We start from the raw sequence: 20,354 nt of genomic DNA, 5'->3' as shown, positions 1-20,354 counted from the left end.
TAATGAAACACCTCATCAAAGCTTTCTTCACTAAAGTCATTTTCCGCACTAGCTTTGGCCTTAGGTTGTTCTTCCTCTACGTCTATAGGTTTTCCATCTAACAAATATGAAAAATTCTTTAAAGTTTGTTCAAGCTTATTGTTCTAAAGTTAGTATTTTCAAGAATACCGGTCTTCCTCACATCCCATGACTTTGGAAGTACTTTGAGAAACTCGTTATTTGCCTACTCCAACATGACTCTAATTAAAAAATATAATATTTTGATTTCCACTTTACTCATTGTTCTTTCCAACGAAGCCGATCTACAAAAAAAAAAAAAAATTGCATACTTGAAATACTGAATAATTTTCCATATAATCTATAATTTCAAATTCACAACTTAAAAAGTAAAGGAATACCTCTACTCCAACATTCAATAAATTAACTCTTAATAGCAGTTAAAAAAGACAAAAAAGAACCCTATAAGAACAAGGTCAGATCGAATTGATATTGCAAAAAAGATAGTACGGACAGATAACGTTTTTAATCTTACATCATTCATACGTACCTAAGTTATATCACCCATACATAAAAAGAAAAGAGCTGTAAGTTAATTTAGAAAAGTTGTCTTTTTACAATCTAATCTTCCAACTAGGGCATTAACCCCATCTAGGATTTTTTGATCATTAATATAAACAAAATATACATATGTCATCCACTAATTTCAGCAGACCTTGCAGAAGAGAGACCATGGCAGTAGCGACTTGTTCATTGCCTCTCACCCATAAGAGATATCCCAAAATTTCATGACCAAATGAAATGCTACACAAAAATTAGATTATGACACCTTATGGGGAGAAAACTGATCTAGTACGAAAAACTATTTGGTGCAAAACATTATCTCAGCCGTCTGATCTTCGTATGTTTAGTACCAAATGACTTTTTGTATTGGATCAATCCTTCTTATGGAGAATTCAACTCTTTGAAAAAAAAATGGAACCTCTTTTACTTCAGTAAAATGATCAAGAATTCTATGTTTTATGTAATTTCAATCCTATACACAAAGCCATTACTATTACTGATAAATGAAACACTTCAACAATGTCATTAAGACCTCCACAGCAGCCTTGTCAATGTAGATGAGTAGATCAAACAAGCCTAAAGGCACAAATCAAATCAACTAGCAGAACCTCATCAAATAGCAGTCACTCATTATTCTCTTCGACAGCGACTATGGGCCAAATCATGAATCCTTTCAAGCAGTATCAGTTCTGATCTTCATTCTACTGATGAAAAGCAAATGAAGCTTATATTGCACACATGCATCCTACATTTGATGGAAGAAATCCCCATGAGACCAGCTGACCATAAAACTCTTTCAAAAGGACCATACAAGCAAGACCCAGATGCGGAACCTCTCTTTAACAAATTAGAGATCAAGATATCACGGTAAACATGGGCATTTAAAGAGGGAAACAATTTTGACACTTCGGATTTTTCAAACCAATAGCAAATGATGATTCTGATGTGACCTACACCAAGCAGCTATTTAAGGTATGTCGAAGTTTGTTAACATTTCAACATTTTTAGTTACCACCTGGAAGAGAATGGTAAACTTCATGGTTACATTTTATGGTGTCAACCCCAGAAAACCTTGCATCAGGAGTTCTAACCTCGATCAGATCTCACCATTGCTGCCACATAGGGATGTCTAATATTTAGACAAAATAGAAATATAGCTGACTCTGTCATCTTTTTCACTAAACCACTGGGCAATAAAATGGCTCACGAAGTATTTGCTACAAACACAGGAACGAACTAAAGATTTAAATGGCCACTAAAAACCCAGTATGCCCTCAGACAGACATTTAAAATCCTTATGGTCAACTGCCAAATATAACATTCTAAAGATTACAAGACCTAGAAGTTTAGAGCCAATGGCGTACCCATCCACATATGCCAGAATAAAATAACCAAAGAACAACATTTTATCAGGACACAAGCACAAGGACAACTCAAAAAAATCTCCTACAGATCCTGATCCATTAAAATCAACAACACTTATTAGAGAGAAAGATTTTCTTTTAATTTGCATCATCTAAACAATGTTACCATCCGAACCAACATGAAGACGGAATAAATTGTCTTACTACCATTATGATGCACTTGTTATGACAGAAAACACACATAAAAGTTATTGAAAACAGCATAGATGTTTGATATTTCTGAACATCGAATTACCTCTTCTGTTTCTCTCATCCAGTATAAGATTAAAGGTCATGTCTGTCTCCTTTTGCTTCTCTTGAGCATTTTCAGCTTCTCTTTCATAAAATTCAATCTAACCCTCCAAATCCACTACTGGGTTGTCCTAGCAAACATTTCTATTCATGATATCTAACTTCCCGACAATCCTTTTCAGTTTTTTTTTTTAACCAAAACATATAGTCCTTATTGCTGTCCAAATCAAACATCTGCACTACCAACTGATTCACATCAAGGTAAAAAGAGAATGATCAAATAAAAATAAAAAGTAAAAGCCAAATAATATATGTTGATTTTCACAATAAACAGCAAAGCCACTTTGATTTACTTCATAAAAAAAAGTAGATCGAAGATGCCTGAAGATTTAAAAATTTGTGAAACTGCAGTTTAGATGATGTATGCACTGGATGAGTGGGGATGAGCTCTATAGTAGCTGACCTTCGAGCATCAATTACCTAGTGAAACACATCTAGATTCCACCTGACAAAGCAAATAGACAGCGGCTTTAATGATAACACTGGCAGTTGGTTGACCCAGTGCTATACAGCTGAATCCTTTAATTTTACAAACTGTATTAAACTGTGATTACTTCGACCACGACTCTACATGTACCAATTACTTAAAACTTTAAGACTCCTAACAGATCCAAACTTCTTCTTATACTCGAATAAAACTCATCTAACATGTGCACCTAGAAATTTCGTCCAACCAAACTGCACTCAATACCCTAAGGCAGGAGTGGACCTATTGAGTTTTCTACCTTCCAATATTTCCAGGAGCCTCCAAGGACAATCTCCAACCAAAATGCCTCTTATTGCCAGTTCCTGTTCTTTCTTCAGGAGTGCTAATGACAAATGTGGTAGTCACAATTTTACCATAGTACTCGCTCTCAAATGCTCCACTTCACCATATCTTCATATATCAATACAAGCTTCAATAAGCCTTAAAAGGAAACTTGGTTTGAGTTTTTCTTTTTGGAACTGTCGAGTTTGAAAATTTCATCACTAGCAAAGTATCTAAGTGACTGAGTTTCAATACATTGCTCTAATGCTGACTAGGATCTTAGAAAACAAAAGTACCATAGGAAAAAGCAAACGTAACTTAATCTAAAACTCCCGGCAGGTGAAGAAACAGAACACAATTGTAATTTGAGAAGATAAGGTTACCCATGAGGCCTTAATGTCTCCTCTCAAAGGAAAAAGGATCAATCTCTATAACCGGTCAAAAATCTACGTAGTGTAAGCAGACAGGAAAACCATCTTAAATTGTTGATAGCCTACTGAATTCCCAAGATTTCTAAATTGAAAAATCAATCTAACCAGAAACCGTCAAATGTCCACAACTAAAAATTATCTCCAATAAGGGAAGTGCGTCTGCCAATAACCGCTGTCACCATAATCAATCAAATTCTTCAATCAACAAGTTTTTTTTTTTTTTTTTCTTAAGCAACAAGCTTTGACTTATATTCTCCTCAGCCCAGGAAATGGAAACACTCAAAGTAAAAAAGCCCTACACATTTGTTGCGATCTTCCAGTCTTTTATTTCTTGTACCTCTTGACCTCAGCCTCATTGGGGAAAAATCCCATGAGACGACCAACTGAGTTCTGGTAGGCGTACATAAATCCGCCCATCACCCCGATCAAACCGCCAGTCACCATTGACGGCCCTCGAATGTTGGGTTTTATCCCTGAGATTCCAAAATTGCCACAATCCCATTAAAAAAAATTAAACTTTGTTAAAACCCTAGAGAATGAATAGAAGGGGCAACCGACCTGAAAGATACCCGACGGCGATGGACACACCGCTAATCGTGGCAAAACGGCAATAGTCAAGTGTGCTGAAGTTAGCTACTGTCTTTGTAAATGGAGGGTTTCGATCGATGACAGGGTACTCTGGCTTAACCGACGCTGTAATGTCCGTGTTCATTTCTTCGATTTGTGTCTTCTCCTCTTCTTTCCTCGAGTGATGCGGAGACAAGGAGATCGATCCCTTACAGAGTCGTCAAGTGCCGATGACGAGTCAGTGACGGAGCTATGATGGCTAAACGCTATACTGATGGCTCTAGTCCCGAAGTGGTGGACTAGGCAGAGGCAACTCGAATGATCTCACGTAGTGATAGACTTCTGGTGTACATGTAACAAATGTTTTACACATTAAGGGGGGGTTAGTGCATATGACTCAGGACATGATATTCAAGTGCATTATGTAGTTCATGTCCTGATGTCGTTAGGGGACGCCAAAATTCATGTCATATACATGAATATACATGAACCAAGAGTTCATGTGTAAAGAGTAACGGGCGGAAAGTGCTTTCCGCCCGATTTTGAGAATCATCCACTTGATTCTCTCGCGCGGGCTCTCACTGGCTCGACCGTCTCTGTTTTTTTTTTTCATTTCGATTGTTTCATTCCCGCACACAGCGACTCTCGTTCCCGCAGCCTCTGTCGTCTCCGTGAAGCCTGAGCTCTCTACTCGTTCTCTCGTCTCCGCCGTCTCTCTCCGGTCTCCCTCTCTACTACCTCCGTCTCTCGCTGCGAGCGTCCTTCCGACATCCTTCCCCCTCTCTCGCTCATTCTCCCTCTGAACCTCTCGCTCGTTTCTCCCTCTCTCTTATCCCTCTCGGCCTCCCGCTCTGTCTCTTCTCCCTCTTTTCCCCCTTGCGGCATCTCACGCCCTTCTCCCTCTCGCTCATATCTTTTCCCCCAAAATTCCCTCCGATTTCCTGCGATTTCCCCTAATTCAGTTTTGGTTTTCTTCGATTTTGACATTGGGCTTCGATTTCTAAATTTCCACTTCGATTCAGCATCGATTTTCCCGGTTCGGCTTTGATTTCAGTCGTCGGCTTCGATTTTTCCCAAATTTCAGAAGGTATGACTAAACCCTAATTATTTTTTCTGATTAAATGAGTGTTGTATTTGATTTAATTTTAGTTCCAGTGTCTAATTTGGGGTTATTTGTACATAATTGTGGGATTTAGTGTTACGGATTAGGGTCTAAAATTTTTATTAGGGTTAGGGTTTAGTGTTTTTAGGGTTTGGTGTTTTGTATTTAGGGGTTAAGTTTTTAGGGTTAAGGATTTATGGTATTGTTAGGGTTTAGGTTCTGGAATTAGGGTTTAGGTTTTTTTTTCAATTTTTTTCAGCTAAGGTTTAATGGGTGATAGGGTTTAGGGTTTAGGGTTTGGGGCTTTTAGGGTTGTTAAGATCTAGGGTTTTTTGTTTAACTTCTGGAATTAGGGTTTGGGGTATAGGGTTTAGGAGGTTTTGGAGTTATGGGGTCTAGGCTTTAGTAGGTTTGGGAGGTATGGGGTCTAGGGTTAGGGTTTAGGAGGTTTTGGAGGTATGGGGTTAGGGTTTAGGAGGTTTTGGAGCTATGGGGTCTAGGGTTAGGGTTTAGGGTCTAGGGTTTTTAAGGTTCTCAATTACGGTTTACGGTGTTTAGTCCAATTCAAACAAGGTTGAGTCGCCTACACGGGCGTCCATTAGCCAACGAAACCCGACCCCCATCACTGACGAGGTACAGTTCGTAGCGACTGTGAAGTCATATGGGGCTCTACCAGGGGTGTTCGGTGAATTTGGACTTGATGTGTGTGTGTGTGTGTGTTTGCATTGTTTTGCATCTCAAGTGGAAATAGTTGATTAGTTTTGGAATGTTTTAGAATGTTGTTTACAAATTTTGAAGTGCTATGGAATGTTTTTGCCATGTGGTGAGGAGATTCGGGTGTTATAAATATCCACCACATGGTATTTTCTTATTTGTGGTTTTTGTTTCGTGACGGGTAATGGTAGTCTGATAAAGTTTTTTCCATGAGGACAATCTCGGATTTAGATTGAAAATGGCTGCAAGAAAACAACCAAGTGGTCGACCATATGACTTTTGCTCGATCTTTTAGTCGAGCAGGTATATATGGGGAACAAGTTGCCCAATGGTGTTTGGAAGCACGAGGTATATACAGAATGTGTCAGTAAGTTCAATGAAGACGCTGTCAATAAAAAAACTATTGAGCAGCTTAAGAATCGAACAAGATCATGGAAGAAAACATACCAAACGGTAACGAGCTGTCTCAACACTAGTGGGTTCGGTTGGGATGCAACCACACAACGAGTTACTGCATGTCATTCTGTATGGCAAGACTACATTAAGGTCAGTAAATCATGATATATTGTAAAACAGTTTGTATTGTTTCGCATTACTAAGAATGATGTTTTATTCTTGTAGGAGCATAAAGAGGCTGAGAAGTATAGACAACAAGGTTGCCCCCTTTACGACAAATTGGCTATTGTAGTCGGAAACACAATAGCCGTAGGGAATGGTAGTACAACTCCTATAGATTTATGTGATGAAATTATCCATGATGAGTCGGCTCCTATCCCGATGGATGAGCTCGACAATGTTGACATAGTTATGGGAACTCCACCGCAATTCAATAGTGGAAATGATTCGACAGCGGATCAATCTTGTGAAACTAAAGGGCCATCTTCACATCGTCGTAGAAAGAGAAGCGAATTGCCCACTGAAGATAATAGACAATTAATTGATGTAGTTGGCAAGATCGCTGATGCTATGAAATCTATTATGGAGTATAAGGAACGCGATGTCGAAGAACCTTGGGTCAATGCCCTCATGGAAATTCCGGACCTGTCAGAGGCACTGAAGTATGGCGCTCCTGAATGGATAAATACGCCAGGTAAGAGGACCCTGTTTTTAAAAATGATAGTGGCGGAGCGGGTTAGGTGGCTTAATTATTGTGCAAACAAGTAATTGTAATGCGTTTTAAGTACAATATCTTTTTTGAGAAGATTGTTATGTATTAAAGACGATGTTTGAATTATAACGTTGTTAGACTTATCAGTACGGTTAAAGTTTCTATTTTATATGTTTGTTGTCTTAATATATTATGTGGATAATATGGTGGATGAGTATTGATGTGAATATGATTATTGAGTTTGGATAAATAGGTTATGATTAAAGATTAGCTATTATTTTTGTTTATGACTATTTAGAAGTTTAAATTTGCAGATTCTCATGGATATTATGACAGAAGAAGATATGGATGTAATTATGATTGGATTGGCATGTATGATTGTCGTCATAGTAAAATACTATCTATGCCCTAGTAACAGAGGTGTACCACGTTCTTATGGGATGAATGGTCCGTTGTATTTGCAAAAGGCCTTAGATAAATCTCCTGTTAAATTTCGAAAAGTTTACAGGATGAATCAAACTGTATTTCACAAATTGGCAACAATACTTAATACCAGAGGGTTTTTATCAGCGACAAAGACCATCTCAGTGGAAGAACAACTTGCCTATTTCCTCCTAACTGTTGGTCAACAACAAGCCTATAGTGTCACAGCAGAGATGTTTGATAGATCGAATTGGTCCATAAGTAAATATTTCAACAAGGTGTTGGATGCTATCCTCAAACTTCACTCTGATTATATCAAACAGCCTTCAGAACGCACACACTCGAGGATTTTAAACAATTCAATGTTTTATCCATACTTCAAGGTAACATCACTTGCCCTCTATTTAGATTACTATACAAATTTAGTCAATACTAATGGCCCCGCTTATATAATTAGGATTGTATTGGGGCTATTGATGGAACGCATATCAAAGCAAACATCCCGCTTGAAGAACAACCAAGGTTCTGGAACAGAAAGGGTTATCTCTCACAAAATGTGATGGCAGCATGTACATTCGACATGCAATTCACTTATGTACTAGCTGGATGGGAGGGATCCACACCAAATCATTTAACCCAAATCAAGGTAAATTATCTTACCATAATTGAAAATATTGCAAAATTTACTTGTGTTTGTAATTAGGCCAACTTAAAACTTTATGTAAAAGAAAATTTTGGGATAGCCTTTGCCTTTGACCACCAACCGAGCCTTATATATTTCAATCGTTTCATCAACCCTTTATTTTACAGTAAAAACCCATTGATAGCCAACAATAGTTGCCTCTAGAAGTGGAATTCATAAAGACCATCGGCCCCGAGACATTAAAGCTAACAAAAAAACCCTTTATATGGAAAAGAGAATCTATTAAACAGCACAAACTTGGAAATAGGATATTTGGTACATGCTTTAGCGAGCATCTAATTTGGAATGATCAATCATATAGTGTTTCCACTAATTATGTAATGCAAGTAAAATCAGTCAATAACGAGCCTTTGATCAATCATGTTTTATGTCCCTTATTGGTAAACTTCTGTATGATTGATCAATCACGCTTCAAATTTTTCATTGCTTGGACATAATTGATTAAACAATCCATAGAGAATGATTGATCATGCTCTATAAGATATCTTGGCCAAGTTCGGATTGATTGATCGATCATGCTTGATTTTTCTGCCAGTGCACATTCTAGTCGATCGATCATTAGTAGATAGGGATTGATCATTTTAGTGCCAGTTTGCTAAATGTGATTTCAAAGCATCACTAATTTAAGTTCTAAATGATTTTAACACGTTTAAAACTTAGAGATGTGCATCGATAAAACATTTTATGAATATAAATCATCCTAAAGCTCCAAAACTTCAATTTGTATCTCAAGTTTAAAGTGTTGGAGCTGTTTTCTTATATAGATAGAATTCTAAAGATTTTTTACACTTCTTAAACTCTAGTCTTCAAATCTTTAATTGTTCTTTTGTGGGTGTTTCTTAAAGATGACTTTGAGACACTAGTGGAGCTCGAGGCCTTAAGATGCTTTTGTTAGTTCTTTGCATGGACCTCGATTTTTGTATCTCTTGAAGGAAAAAAACATGTGAAATGCTGAATTTACTATTGTTAGATCAATTACGTTTTATTATCATCAAAATAAGAGGAAAATGTAGCTATATTTATAATGTCACGAGAGTAGTCTTGTAGTTTAGATGTGAAAGAAGAGATTTATATGGAACAAACACATGAATTTGTAGTATATGATCATGGGACTTATGTATGCAAGTTCAATTTGTCAATTTATGGTTTGAATCATGTGTCCTCAACTTGGTTTCAGTTGTTTCATAGGGTGGTATATAAAACCATGGGAAGAAAAGGATAAGTCAAGGGCTATTACTGAAATGTGACATTTAGCATATTTGGGATTCTGTGCAAACACTTCAGCTGCTTGACGATTAGACCAGCTGGTCAATTGCCTGGATCTTTCTTTCATCTTTTACAGACTTGAAAATGAAATCATCTTCTTTGTTTTTATTTACTGGTAGAAAGAGTCAGAGAAACGACAGGGCTGTTTACTTATTTCTTCTTCTAATCGAAACTGCTAAGCAAACGACGGATGGCATCCTGGAGCCGTGTGAACCAGAAAGAAAACAGGGGAGGAGTTTTCCTTATTTCAAATCATGAATGAGGACGAAGTTATGGAGGCGATTCATGAATCTTGAATCAAATCATGAATCCGTCACTGAGATCATCAACCATAACGCTTCTCTCTCTCTCTCTTTCTCTATTTTCACTATCTATACATATATACACTACAATCTTGCTAAGAAATCTCGCCTTCCCTCTTGCTCACTCAATTTTCATCGACTTGGACATGGATTCGTACACAGAATTTTATGATGATCTCTTCTTCCTCCATCTCAAAAGACAGATTCTGCTGCTGATGGTGGACGAGGACGATGAGTTCCAACCCAAGCCTGCCCCTGCCCATGACGGGTACTTTCCAGTAGTGGTAGAAAATCAGGTGAGCAAAGCAAAGAACTGAACTCCCGTTCTTTGGTCCAGAATTACACAACAACTTGAGAGAAATTTAACTCCTCTGTTATTTCTCCCTTTCTCCCTTTCTCCCTTGTCATGCAAACAGTCGATCTCCTGGGATTGTGTCAATCACTGCCAAGAACGGCCCCTGCCCTTTACCGGAAAAGACCCCAACATGCTCAATGTAAGACGTACTCTTCTTATGCGCAAATTGAGCTCGGATGTCAATTTCAATGGATTGGGAATGACAATTTTGCAGGTTTGCTCACAGAGAAAGAGTCAGGGAACAGGAGTTTTCTTCCCTCAATTACGTCAAACGAGAAGGAAATCGAAAGGAGGTAAGTAAAAATCGTTTTTATCTCCGATTAGTAATTGTTACCATTATTGAGAGTAGAGAGTCTCATAGCAGAAACTGATAAAAAAAAATGGAACTCAAAGAAGTGGTCTTCCTTTTTACAGAGCCAAACAGTCGTGGTGTTCGAAACAAGTGAAGAAGAGATGAAGTAGGCATTTTACAGACATTAGACTTGCAACCCAGTGTATTTATTCTTCTTTGATAGGTTTGCTCGTATAAGAAACAGTATAATCAAGAGAGCTCAAACAGCTAGCAACCCAGTGTATCTGTTCTTCTTTGATAGGCTTCTGACGAACCACCGTCATTTCGTTGCCATAAATTACAGAAAATATTTCAGCGTCATGCCTCGGAAATTTCTCCCAACCTTCCGCATCTTAGTAATCTATTTGTGAATTGGAACTGTTGGTATCTTTATTAGCAAGAATTAAAAAATTTCTTTGAAACGGGGATAGATGCCAGTAGCCTGGAATCCAGACTTTTAATGCTTTAGGCACGTCCTTCTGCACCAGAGGCTTATGAAGCAAACGAACCAACAGTTTCTGAAATGTTATCTTTCCCGATAAAAATGATACAGCAACAAGTATTGATAACCATATATTAACATCCATGGTCAATGATGAGGATGTCACTACGATAGAGCGATTGAACCAGACCAAATCGCTCGAAATTGAAAATGTAAACTCCTGTTGAAACAATACCACAGGCATGCGGATTTGCAGCGGGAAGAAGGTTAGAAAGAAGTTCATTCCCTTGGGCGTGCCAACCAGAGAGAACTGAGTGCCCGCAGGCGTGAGAAGTAGTCACCGATAGCAAGGAGAGCTCGGGCTGCTTGCCGCGTCGTCAGTATCCTACGCATTTGCTGCAACGTCTGCTGCCTCAGCAGATCAGCCTACACGGGCGGAATCCCATTAGCCATGGCACTCTTACCGAAGAGCAAAAACAACAGCGGATGGTTTTAATGGAGTTGTACCTGGCGAAGAAAGTCCTCCAGATTGCCTAGCTTGCCCATTGCAATAGCCATCTGACCCATGTAATCAGCAACAATGCCTGAACTGGTAGTGCCTAAAGAGCCAGAAACAAGAGTTTCTGCAAGGGACTGTTGCAAGGCTTCCATCCCTTGTGACAAGGCGTCTTCAGCTTGCTGAGAGGACTGTTGCAGATTACATATGCCCACTAGCTGTTGATCTGTTAAGGGTTCAAGTTGGTTGGCCAGAAGCTGCAGTTCGTCCCATTTAGAACCAGTAGAAGTTTAATGGAATGGAGCAGAACGACAAAAAAGACGAAGATAGAGAAATCGGGTAACCTTGAGAAGTTCAGAGGATCGAAAGCCACCCAACCACATGAAGCATCTCTCTACTGGTGTCTTCCACATTCCCGATAGCAGGTGGAATACATCTGATTTTGCAGCAATGCCCTTGAGTTTGAAAATCTCGTCATAGAGCGCCATGACACCATCGACCAGAAGACGAAGCTCATTGTCACCCACACGAGAATCAATAGCTGATCTAAGGTCAGTAATTTGCCGTTGATGCTCCTCTAGCCACCGAGCATACTCTATATCAAATGCCAAGCCCCCTAACAATGCCGTTATCCACAGAAACTAGAATCAGAACAATTTCAAACTCCAAGCATCTGGGACTGTGTCAAGTAGACTAAGGTCACGCAACCATCAAGGGAGACTAAGGAAACTAATAAGAAACAACGAGACATAAGGCACACACCATTTAATCCTGCCGAATGGCTTTGATCACCGGAACATCCAGTGGAGATCAAAATACCCTGCATCGCAGATCATAATCCAAAATCCACAGGAGCTCTCATTAGGGTTAAGTAGATGAAGAAGAAGCAACTCATATACCTGTTGTCGTGCTCGTTGAAGCTCTTCTTCAAGTTGCGCTAGTTTCAAGCGGCCACTCTCAAGCTGTTGAACATATGCCTATCCCACAAATTAAAAAGCTTCTTAAGCACAATCGATAGAACAATTATGGGGGACTAAGGAAACTAGCGATTGTACTAAACTAAGTAAGCCCAGTCTTACCTTCCTCCTCAAACGACTTTTCCTTGCTGCTTCACGGTTCTGCGCAAGCCTCCGCAGAGTCTGCATAACCATTGATTAAAGGATGAAATGAGTTTTAATGGAGAGAGGTCGAACAATTAAATCTGATCTAGATAAAAATCAGGTTCGTACTTTATGATCTCCTGGTCTTTCTTTAGGCCTATCGATAGACTCCAAAGATGGAAGACTGCCATTTTGAACACCTCCATACTGAAATCAGCAAAAAACGACATGAGTTACAACCCAGCAAGAAATTCCTCAGTAAAGAACAGTATAGATCATAATAATGATAAACTGTTGGCCATAGAGAGAAGAGAGGAGAAAATCGAAAACACCATCCTCACCACTAAAATTTGGTTCTTCTCGTCCGTGTCGATGTCCGTTGAAGTATCTGTTCTGGGACTAGTTGGTACCATGCCCGAGTCTCCCCAGCTCTCAAACAGACCCACAACCGAGCCTGCAGCTCCCTTCAGAAAATTGTACTGGTTCGATTCCACCACGGAAACGTCCGAGCAACTGATAGCCTACCAACACAGGGAGCACTAAGAGTCAGATACATATACAAGTAGAGATGTACGCGAAGAAAGAGCTAGAGATGTTCTACCGTATTTAAGCCCCCAAAATGCAGTGAAGACGTACCGACCGCAGCACAGGTCGACTTTGAGCTAGGAAGAGAACCTTGACACGTCCGTGAAGAAAATGAGCCGAAGAAATGGAAATGAATAACAGTAGCAGTAATGGATAGAGACTTAAGAAACAGGAAAAAATAACAAACCATTAAACAAATTTTAAACATATAATACTTCGGCTCAAGGAGGCGGCGTTCTGTAATTGAAAATCATGTTCGAGCTCGGAGAGGCTGTGGCCACCGCCATCCGTGCTCCTTCACAATAGTACAAAGCCACAAAAGAAACTCTCAGATCAAAGGGTAGATTTATGCTTAAATGAATGAAAGACAAGATAAAAAAAAAAAAAAAAGCACTCTCGACATTCAAATATAAAAGAGAAAGAGAAGAGCATAAAAATACCGAAAGAAGCTAGAATACATTGGAAGAGAAGGAGATGACTCTAAACGCTGCATCTCTACATTAAGAGCTGTTTTGAATCCTCGGCATTTCTGGAACAAGTGAGAGCATCGGGGGTTTTTCAACCTCTGAGAAGAAGATGTTCAAAATAACAGGTGAGAAAGAAGACAGAATTCCGATCGTTTTCGTGTAAGAAGGATTACGGTACGGCGCAGTTCTCTCTCCATATAACTCAAAAACAGTTTCAGGCGATGACCCTTCTGTCCCCGACTTCGTCAGTCTTAATAAGATGGTTTTAATATCTCTGATGCTTCTGGTAGCAGGATTTCAGTTTCCCAAAGCAGGTATTTGTTTATTAGTTTTTTGGCTTCTGTTGCTTCTCGCTCTGCATTCGCCCAAGTATTGAAGTCTGTGTAATCACTGTAGTGAGGTAAGACGAGAGAGATGATGGAAACAGAGTTCTTGCTTGGAAGGAAAATCTGACAAACCCCCCTAAAAGCCGCAATTCATCCACGCTGCTGCGTTATCGTACACTGAATCCTCTGCGGACGTCTCAACTACAGTAATCAACTCAACCAAACCCGATTTAACCTTCTTCTATTCGAACCAGACAACTCTAATTAGAACAAACCTGACCACCGTAAATTTAATCTTGAGAAACTATGCGGTTATCTTTGCTCTTGTGCATGGAAATATCATCAGGAAGGAGCGGGAACTTAAATACGAATTACAGCAATGAAGTGAACTAAGAGCCTCAGTCCTCGGGGGTAGCAGAAGTACGAGAAAGGAGTCTCGTCGTCGGAAGAAGCCCCGTGAATAAGTGCAAGTACCAAAGGATAAAATTAAGTGACGAAAACACCCCTGAAAATCGTCAGAGCCGCCGAGAGAAATTTGGGAGCTCGGCTCGGCGTAGAGCCGACGTAAGCGTCCTTTGAACGTCGAGACTCGAGATTTGGAGTTTTGTACGAAAACGGAGAGACGTTCTCGTTTGGGACAAAAATGGAAAAGGAAATATATTTTCTTCTATTTTGACTGGCTTGCTGGATGCTCCTCTTTTTGACTGTTAGGAGGGGTCGATCAGAATGACAGCATATCCATTGATGTGATCATTTGAAGGGATTTCTTTCTTTTTCTCTTGTTTTAAGTATGAATCGTTTCATTTTATCGGTTTTGAATCGGATTTTAAGGTCCCTGAAACGCTGCTTCCAGTTTTCGACAGAAGATATACGGTTGTCAGTTTTCTGGACTCTGATCTCTCTCTACTTCGTCCCACAAAAGTTATCATCTTTGATCATTAAGATTCCTACAAAAGATTGAATGATGTTCGTGGTTTGGTTCGTCGGAGGGGCCATGGAGATGATCTGCTGCTGTTGACTGTGGAGTCTCTTGTCCTCGTTTCCGCGCCAGACTGCAAAGAAGCCAGGCCATCGTCGTCCTTGTACTGTTGATTGTACTTGAAGGCGCCTTTTAAGGAGGAGGGAGGGAAGGATTTGGTTCAGATTACTAGATGGAAGGGACGCTCTGTTTAGTCTTGGGGAACAAAGGAGGGTGTGTGTGCAGGATTGATGCCCTGGTTATTGAGTTCTCTGTAATCTTGGCAGAGAGCGCACCATTCGAAGAGAATATGAGTCGGCCAATGAGTCACCTGTGCTTCCACTAGATCGAAGGCTCTTCTCAATTTTCTACGATAACCGTTAGCTTGAAAGGAAATCCCATCACTGCTGATTTGTATTTGTTTCCCATGCAAGCGTATGAAGCTGGGATTTCTCCAAACTTTACCATTGGACTTCAATTCAAACGGTCGCACAGTAAGTCTCAATGGTTTATCTTCTTCTAACAGGTGCTTTCGGGACACAGATATGGAAAAAGAGATCTTCGAATGCAGGGAAGGGTTGTTGGTCCAACTACACTTCATTCAATCACGGCCATTGAACCCAGCAGATCCCCTCACCTTCAAAATTTGTTGGATGACTATGCTGGACTTGTTTGAGGAGCCCCAAGGATTACATCCTCAACACGGCCTGGATCATCGCATCCCCTTGAAGGCAGGAAGCTCTCCATCCCGGTACCCTCATTACCAGAAAAACGAGTTTGAACAATTGGTGGGTGACATGTTGACCTCTAGCATCATTGGCATTAGTCACAGTCCTTAATGTTCTTATACTATTTTGATAAAAAAAACAAGAGGATCATGGCGGCTATGTGTTGACTATCTCTTGCTCAATAGCCAAACAATCAAAGACAAATTCCCGATTCCATTTGTTGGAAGATAAGTTCGAAGTATAGTGGTACGATGTAAATTATCTTTGATTTTTGTCCATTTTCATCCCTTCTTAAGGTAAAAGGTATTGATGTAACTATTGAGTTTTTAATTATTATAAATACACATTGAGGAGGAGGAGGAGGCATCTCACTTAACCTAATCCTCCTCTCTCTTTCTCTCAAACTCTTGTCCCTTTCTTCTTCTTCTTCTTCTCCTTCTCTCTTTTCCCACTCGTTCTTCTTGTCTCTTTCTCCTTCTCCTCAACTTCCACTTCTCTTGTGCTACTCGTTTGCTTTATGATCATGGGATCTTAAATTCAACATGGTATCAGAACAATGGGTTTATGATCCCGAATTTAAGATGGTGTTCAGTTGAAGCTTTTTCAAGCCTCACGTAAGACTCTTGTTGGTGAAGCAATGATTCGATTTTGTTCAAAGATGAAGTTTTGTTTTTCTCTTCTCTCATTGATGAGATGTTTACTGTTATTCGGTTTTGAAAAGATGATTTGTATATGAGTTTTCTCGTCCAGGGAGTTAAAGTAATTTTATGCCTTATGCTCCAACATTAAATTTTAGTGCTTGGTTTGCCTTGAATCATGCAATTTATTAAACATATTTTTTAAGTGCTCAGTTACGTATAGAAGTTCGATTTTTCTCTTTGGAAATTATATGTTGGATCTGGATTCACTAATTTTTTTTCTATATATGTGGATTTTCATGATCAGAAGCATGTTTGGATTTGTTGTTGGATGTTTGGTATTGTGATTTGTGTGATTTGCTCTCTTTAGAACTCAGTTAAGGTTTTTGTTTTTTATTACCTTCTTTAGATGTTGTTGGTCTTTGCAATGATTTTTTCCTTCCAGTAGTTGAATTATTCTCTGGATTACTTGACCTTAAATATTCACAGCGAAAAGGTAAATCAAGTTGTAATTTGAATACACAAGTTGGCGCAATCTACCTTGAAGGAAAGTTACCTTCTTTAGAGTTTGTTGAGATGGAAGATTTTGATGGAAAGCAGTTGTTATTTTTGCTCTTTTGAAGGCTTCCTATATCAATTTATTCTCTGGAATATCTTTCCTAATTTATTTGAGGAAAGAAGGAAGTCAAAGATTTGATCTCTCATTGCAAGTTGGCACATTTTATTTAGAAGAAAACTTTTCTTCTTTAAAGACATTTTATTTTGATTTAAGATCTCTTAAGATTTGTTGTGGTTTAAGATTATTTCCTAATTCAAGAAGATTAGGGATTTTTGCTAAAAGGTATGACCAGGATGTGAGACAATTGCCTACTATTTAAGTGTATGATTAAGGAAAGATATTGGCTGGATTTTGATAGCCTTTTCATCTCTCTTTTTCCCTTAGCTTCAGGTTCTATTTTAAGTTACCTTGAGATTTAATAGGTCGTTTAAGACTGTTTCTTGTTTAAGTAAGACATAAGATCTACCTTATATGATATGGGCCAACATGTGGAATCTTTATTTGATGCATGATTGATGATGAATGCTAGTCAAACTTGAGTTGGTTCATTTTTGCCTTGAGTTGGTGAATCTTTACTTGGTTTTAAGATCCGATCGGTTTCCTCTCTCCCTTGTTGGCTTGATATTGTTCATATAAGGATTGGATATTCCTTAATTGATGGTTGAAGGATTTGTGAATATGGGTAGAAATTATATAAGAGGCAAAATAAAAGGTGGTAGAGATAGTTGTGGTCCTTCAAGAACTAATAACCAGGTGTGCACTCGCTGTGGAATATTGAATCATCTAGTGAACACTTGTTGGAAGCTTCACGGCAAGCCATATTGGGTTATTGTCAATCAGGCCTCAGTTAATAACACTGGGAAGAATGAAGAAAAAACCGCTTGTCAATAATGAAGAACAATTAGGAGAAAATCTACGAGTAGACACAAAGTTAGGAATAGGGTGGGAGGTGAAGGAGGTCTTGGATCACACATAGGATTGGGTAGGTTTACGAAGTTCAATTGGTCTATCATCATAAGGAGGGCCAAAGACAATAGGAAAGTAGGATTGGCCTCTAAATCAGAAGACTACATAGGTGAATTGTTGGCTACTGGACAGGAAGGGTGAAGTGCTACACATAAAGTCTCCTCCAATGGTTGTCAAGGAAGTTAGTCCCATGGCACAATTAATCTAGGCATATTTGTAGAGAAAGTAAAACCTAGTGGAGAGGTATCAACACTAGAATAAATAAGGTTGATCATTAAAACTGTGACTTTTGTAGAGATGAAGGTTTTAAGGTCTGATAACATATGTATCCTTTTGATTTTTGGAATTTCCCAAGAAGATGTATTTGAGAGCCTTTGGATCAAGTTTAGTTTTCCCCAATGATAGATTATGAACAAAACAAACAAATACAAAAACTCTAGCAAGAAGAATCGATTGATACACAGTTAAATGGTCTTCATAATTTCTTTGGGCAGCGTTCAATCCTTATGTTTGGTTATCTAGTCATGCATAGACCTGTTGGATGGTTGAGCTGCCAATTTTCTTTCTAATTCTTTTTTCTACCTGACTTGTTGACTCATGTTAAAGAATGTGTTAGTATTATTTCTCTTATTCATTATCTTTATTTTATATAGTGCTGAAGAGGCCAAGGGTGTTTTTATAATTGTGATTAAGTTTTGACTATAAATAGAGAAGAGGGGAGAGCTCGACCTCATACAAGACAAGTTATCCTAAAGTTTCTCTCTTCTTTGTCTCTCTCTCTCAACTTAACCATAAAACTTCTTTCCTTCTATTTTCTTCTACTCATTCTTCTTCTTCTATCTTGTCTTCTTTCCTCGCATTATTACTTACTAAACATAATGGATTACAACCCTAAAAATAAATATGGTATTAGAGCAGAGATTTCAAGGCCAAATCTACTATTCAAAATAAAAAAATTTGTGGAGCAAAAAGATGTGCAAGACGTTGCATGATGATGCATAGGAGATTCATCCTTGGTCAAATAAGTGATTTTAATTCGGGTTGTCTTAATTTTTTTCTTATAAGTACTTCCATACAAAAGGTTATGCAACACCTTTATTTTCTTGCATGGAATCGTGTATGCTTCTAGGCTCATGAAAATGTTGTCAAGCAAACTCTTTCAAGCATACGAACTTCAAGTTCTTCGATTTTGTTGTGGTTTGATTGCATGCTAAAAATGAACCCAAAAATACAAGATTATAAAGAGAGTTGTATGGACCAAAAGTTTTCTATTTCGGCATGTCATTTGCATATTGTCTTTGCTGCATATAAACTAGATTATCTCTAGTTGTTGTCTTTGGAGAAATAGTCATCCCTTTCTGAAATGCATGATCCAAGTAGAGGACGATTTATGTCTATTGTTGCTATCTTCGTTGTTTCACACCTTTGATATTGAGAAAGTGACTTTTGTTTTTGTCTCATAGAAGGTTTCTAACATCCTTTTGCACTCAAAACCTTGTTGGCAGTTGCCATTCATAATTACTTTTCAAATATAGAACCTCTTGTTGAAATTGAAGTTCTGAGTTTAAACTCATAAATCAATTTCGTATCCTACTTTTGTCATAGCTTGTGATTTTTTTTATTTTTTTATTTTTGCACTTGTGATTGGATTAGGAGATCTAAGCACATCTTTTTTCTTAGAAATATATAGCAATAACTCAAATTTTTATTCTAGAGTTCAAAGTTGATTGCTCCATGCACTCAATGTTGTTTATTCTTTCTTGCCTTCATGAGTAGTTGTTGCCAAATTTTATGCATAAGTTGTTATGGTCCTAGGTTAAGTGTTTGACTTTCTGCTACCTACCGAGCTGGTCTTTTGGGTAGTATTGGCTAGGTATTTAACATTTGGTATCAGAGTCACTACTTACGTCGTGAGTTCGAATCCCGAAGGGGGCGATCTAGTGGTGTCGCTAGAGTGGGCCATCGTTAGAGTGGGTCGTCGCTAGAGTGGTTGTTATGGATGTCGGCTCGTAACGGAAGAGCTTGAGGGCAAACTCTTTGTCCAAGGGGTGTGTGATGTTATGGTCTAGGTTCAAGTGTTTAGATTTTTGCTACCTAACAGGCCTATTTTTTGGGTAGTATTGGCTAGGTACTACCCAAAAGATCATTTTTGTTGCTTGAAAGTTGATTTATGTGAGTCAAGTAAGCCTATTCAGAAATTCACCATATTTCTTTGCTCAGCATGGTTGAGTATGCATCTCTAACCGATCATGGCAAACAAGACTTTCTCAAGATTACAATTATACCATTTGATGGGGGTTTCTAACTACCTATCATGGGCTCAATGCATCCAAAGATTTCTTATTCCTCGTGTCCTTTATGATCACTCGCATACTAACCTCCTACAACTAATGAAGCAAGCCCTAACTAAAAAAACGCCCAAAGGAAGATAGTTTACTCATAAAGTGGCTCATCAATAGCATGGAGAAGTCGATAGCTGATAATGTTGTTCATCTTGAAACTACCAAAATTATGTGGGGGGCATGTGCTAAGCTTTATTTGAACACTAAAAGTCTATAGAAGCTCTAAAATATTTATAGGCAATGTGCACCACCAAGCAAAGCAAAAATCTCGAGGACTACTTTTCACGATGCAGAGACTTTCTACCGAAATCAACTCAACCTTATTCCATGGATATTGAAATACAAGAAAGGCAATGAGAAGAGCTTGTTGGAGCAATTTGCCTTGCCAATTTACAACCATAAGTTGATGTGGCTAAATGAG

The 20,354-nt window shown here is 38.7% G+C and overlaps 1 protein-coding gene and 1 pseudogene across 1 annotated transcript; both read right to left on the bottom strand.

Moving 5' to 3' along the window:
- Positions 1-3,556: 3,556 nt before the first annotated feature.
- On the bottom strand, positions 3,557-4,326 carry LOC137960130 (NADH-ubiquinone oxidoreductase 20.9 kDa subunit-like). The gene is made up of 2 exons (XM_068807634.1): positions 4,014-4,326; positions 3,557-3,928 (listed from the first exon to the last, which is right to left on the bottom strand). Exons 1-2 carry the CDS (start codon positions 4,165-4,167, stop codon positions 3,780-3,782), a joined length of 303 nt encoding a protein of 100 aa, XP_068663735.1. The 5' UTR covers positions 4,168-4,326; the 3' UTR covers positions 3,557-3,779.
- A 6,608-nt stretch (positions 4,327-10,934) lies between these two features.
- On the bottom strand, positions 10,935-12,834 carry LOC137959322 (transcription factor TGA2.2-like; annotated as a pseudogene).
- Positions 12,835-20,354: the final 7,520 nt, after the last annotated feature.

This window comes from Aristolochia californica, unplaced genomic scaffold (genome assembly GCF_029961685.1).
Source record: "Aristolochia californica isolate CCGP_79_NKW_82.1479 unplaced genomic scaffold, dmAriCali1.0.hap1 SCAF_3, whole genome shotgun sequence".
NCBI lineage: Eukaryota > Viridiplantae > Streptophyta > Magnoliopsida > Piperales > Aristolochiaceae > Aristolochia > Aristolochia californica.
The sequence above is the reverse complement of the archived record's forward strand: the minus strand, read 5'-3'. Positions and strand labels throughout refer to the sequence as shown.

Excerpts from the sequence above, each read along its gene's own strand:
- LOC137960130 (XM_068807634.1), bottom strand. The coding sequence starts at position 4,167 with ATGAACACGGACATTACAGCGTCGGTTAAGCCAGAGTACCCTGTCATC. Across the intron at positions 3,929-4,013 it reads CGCCGTCGGGTATCTTTCAG|GGATAAAACCCAACATTCGA; the intron begins GTCGGTTGCCCC and ends TTGGAATCTCAG.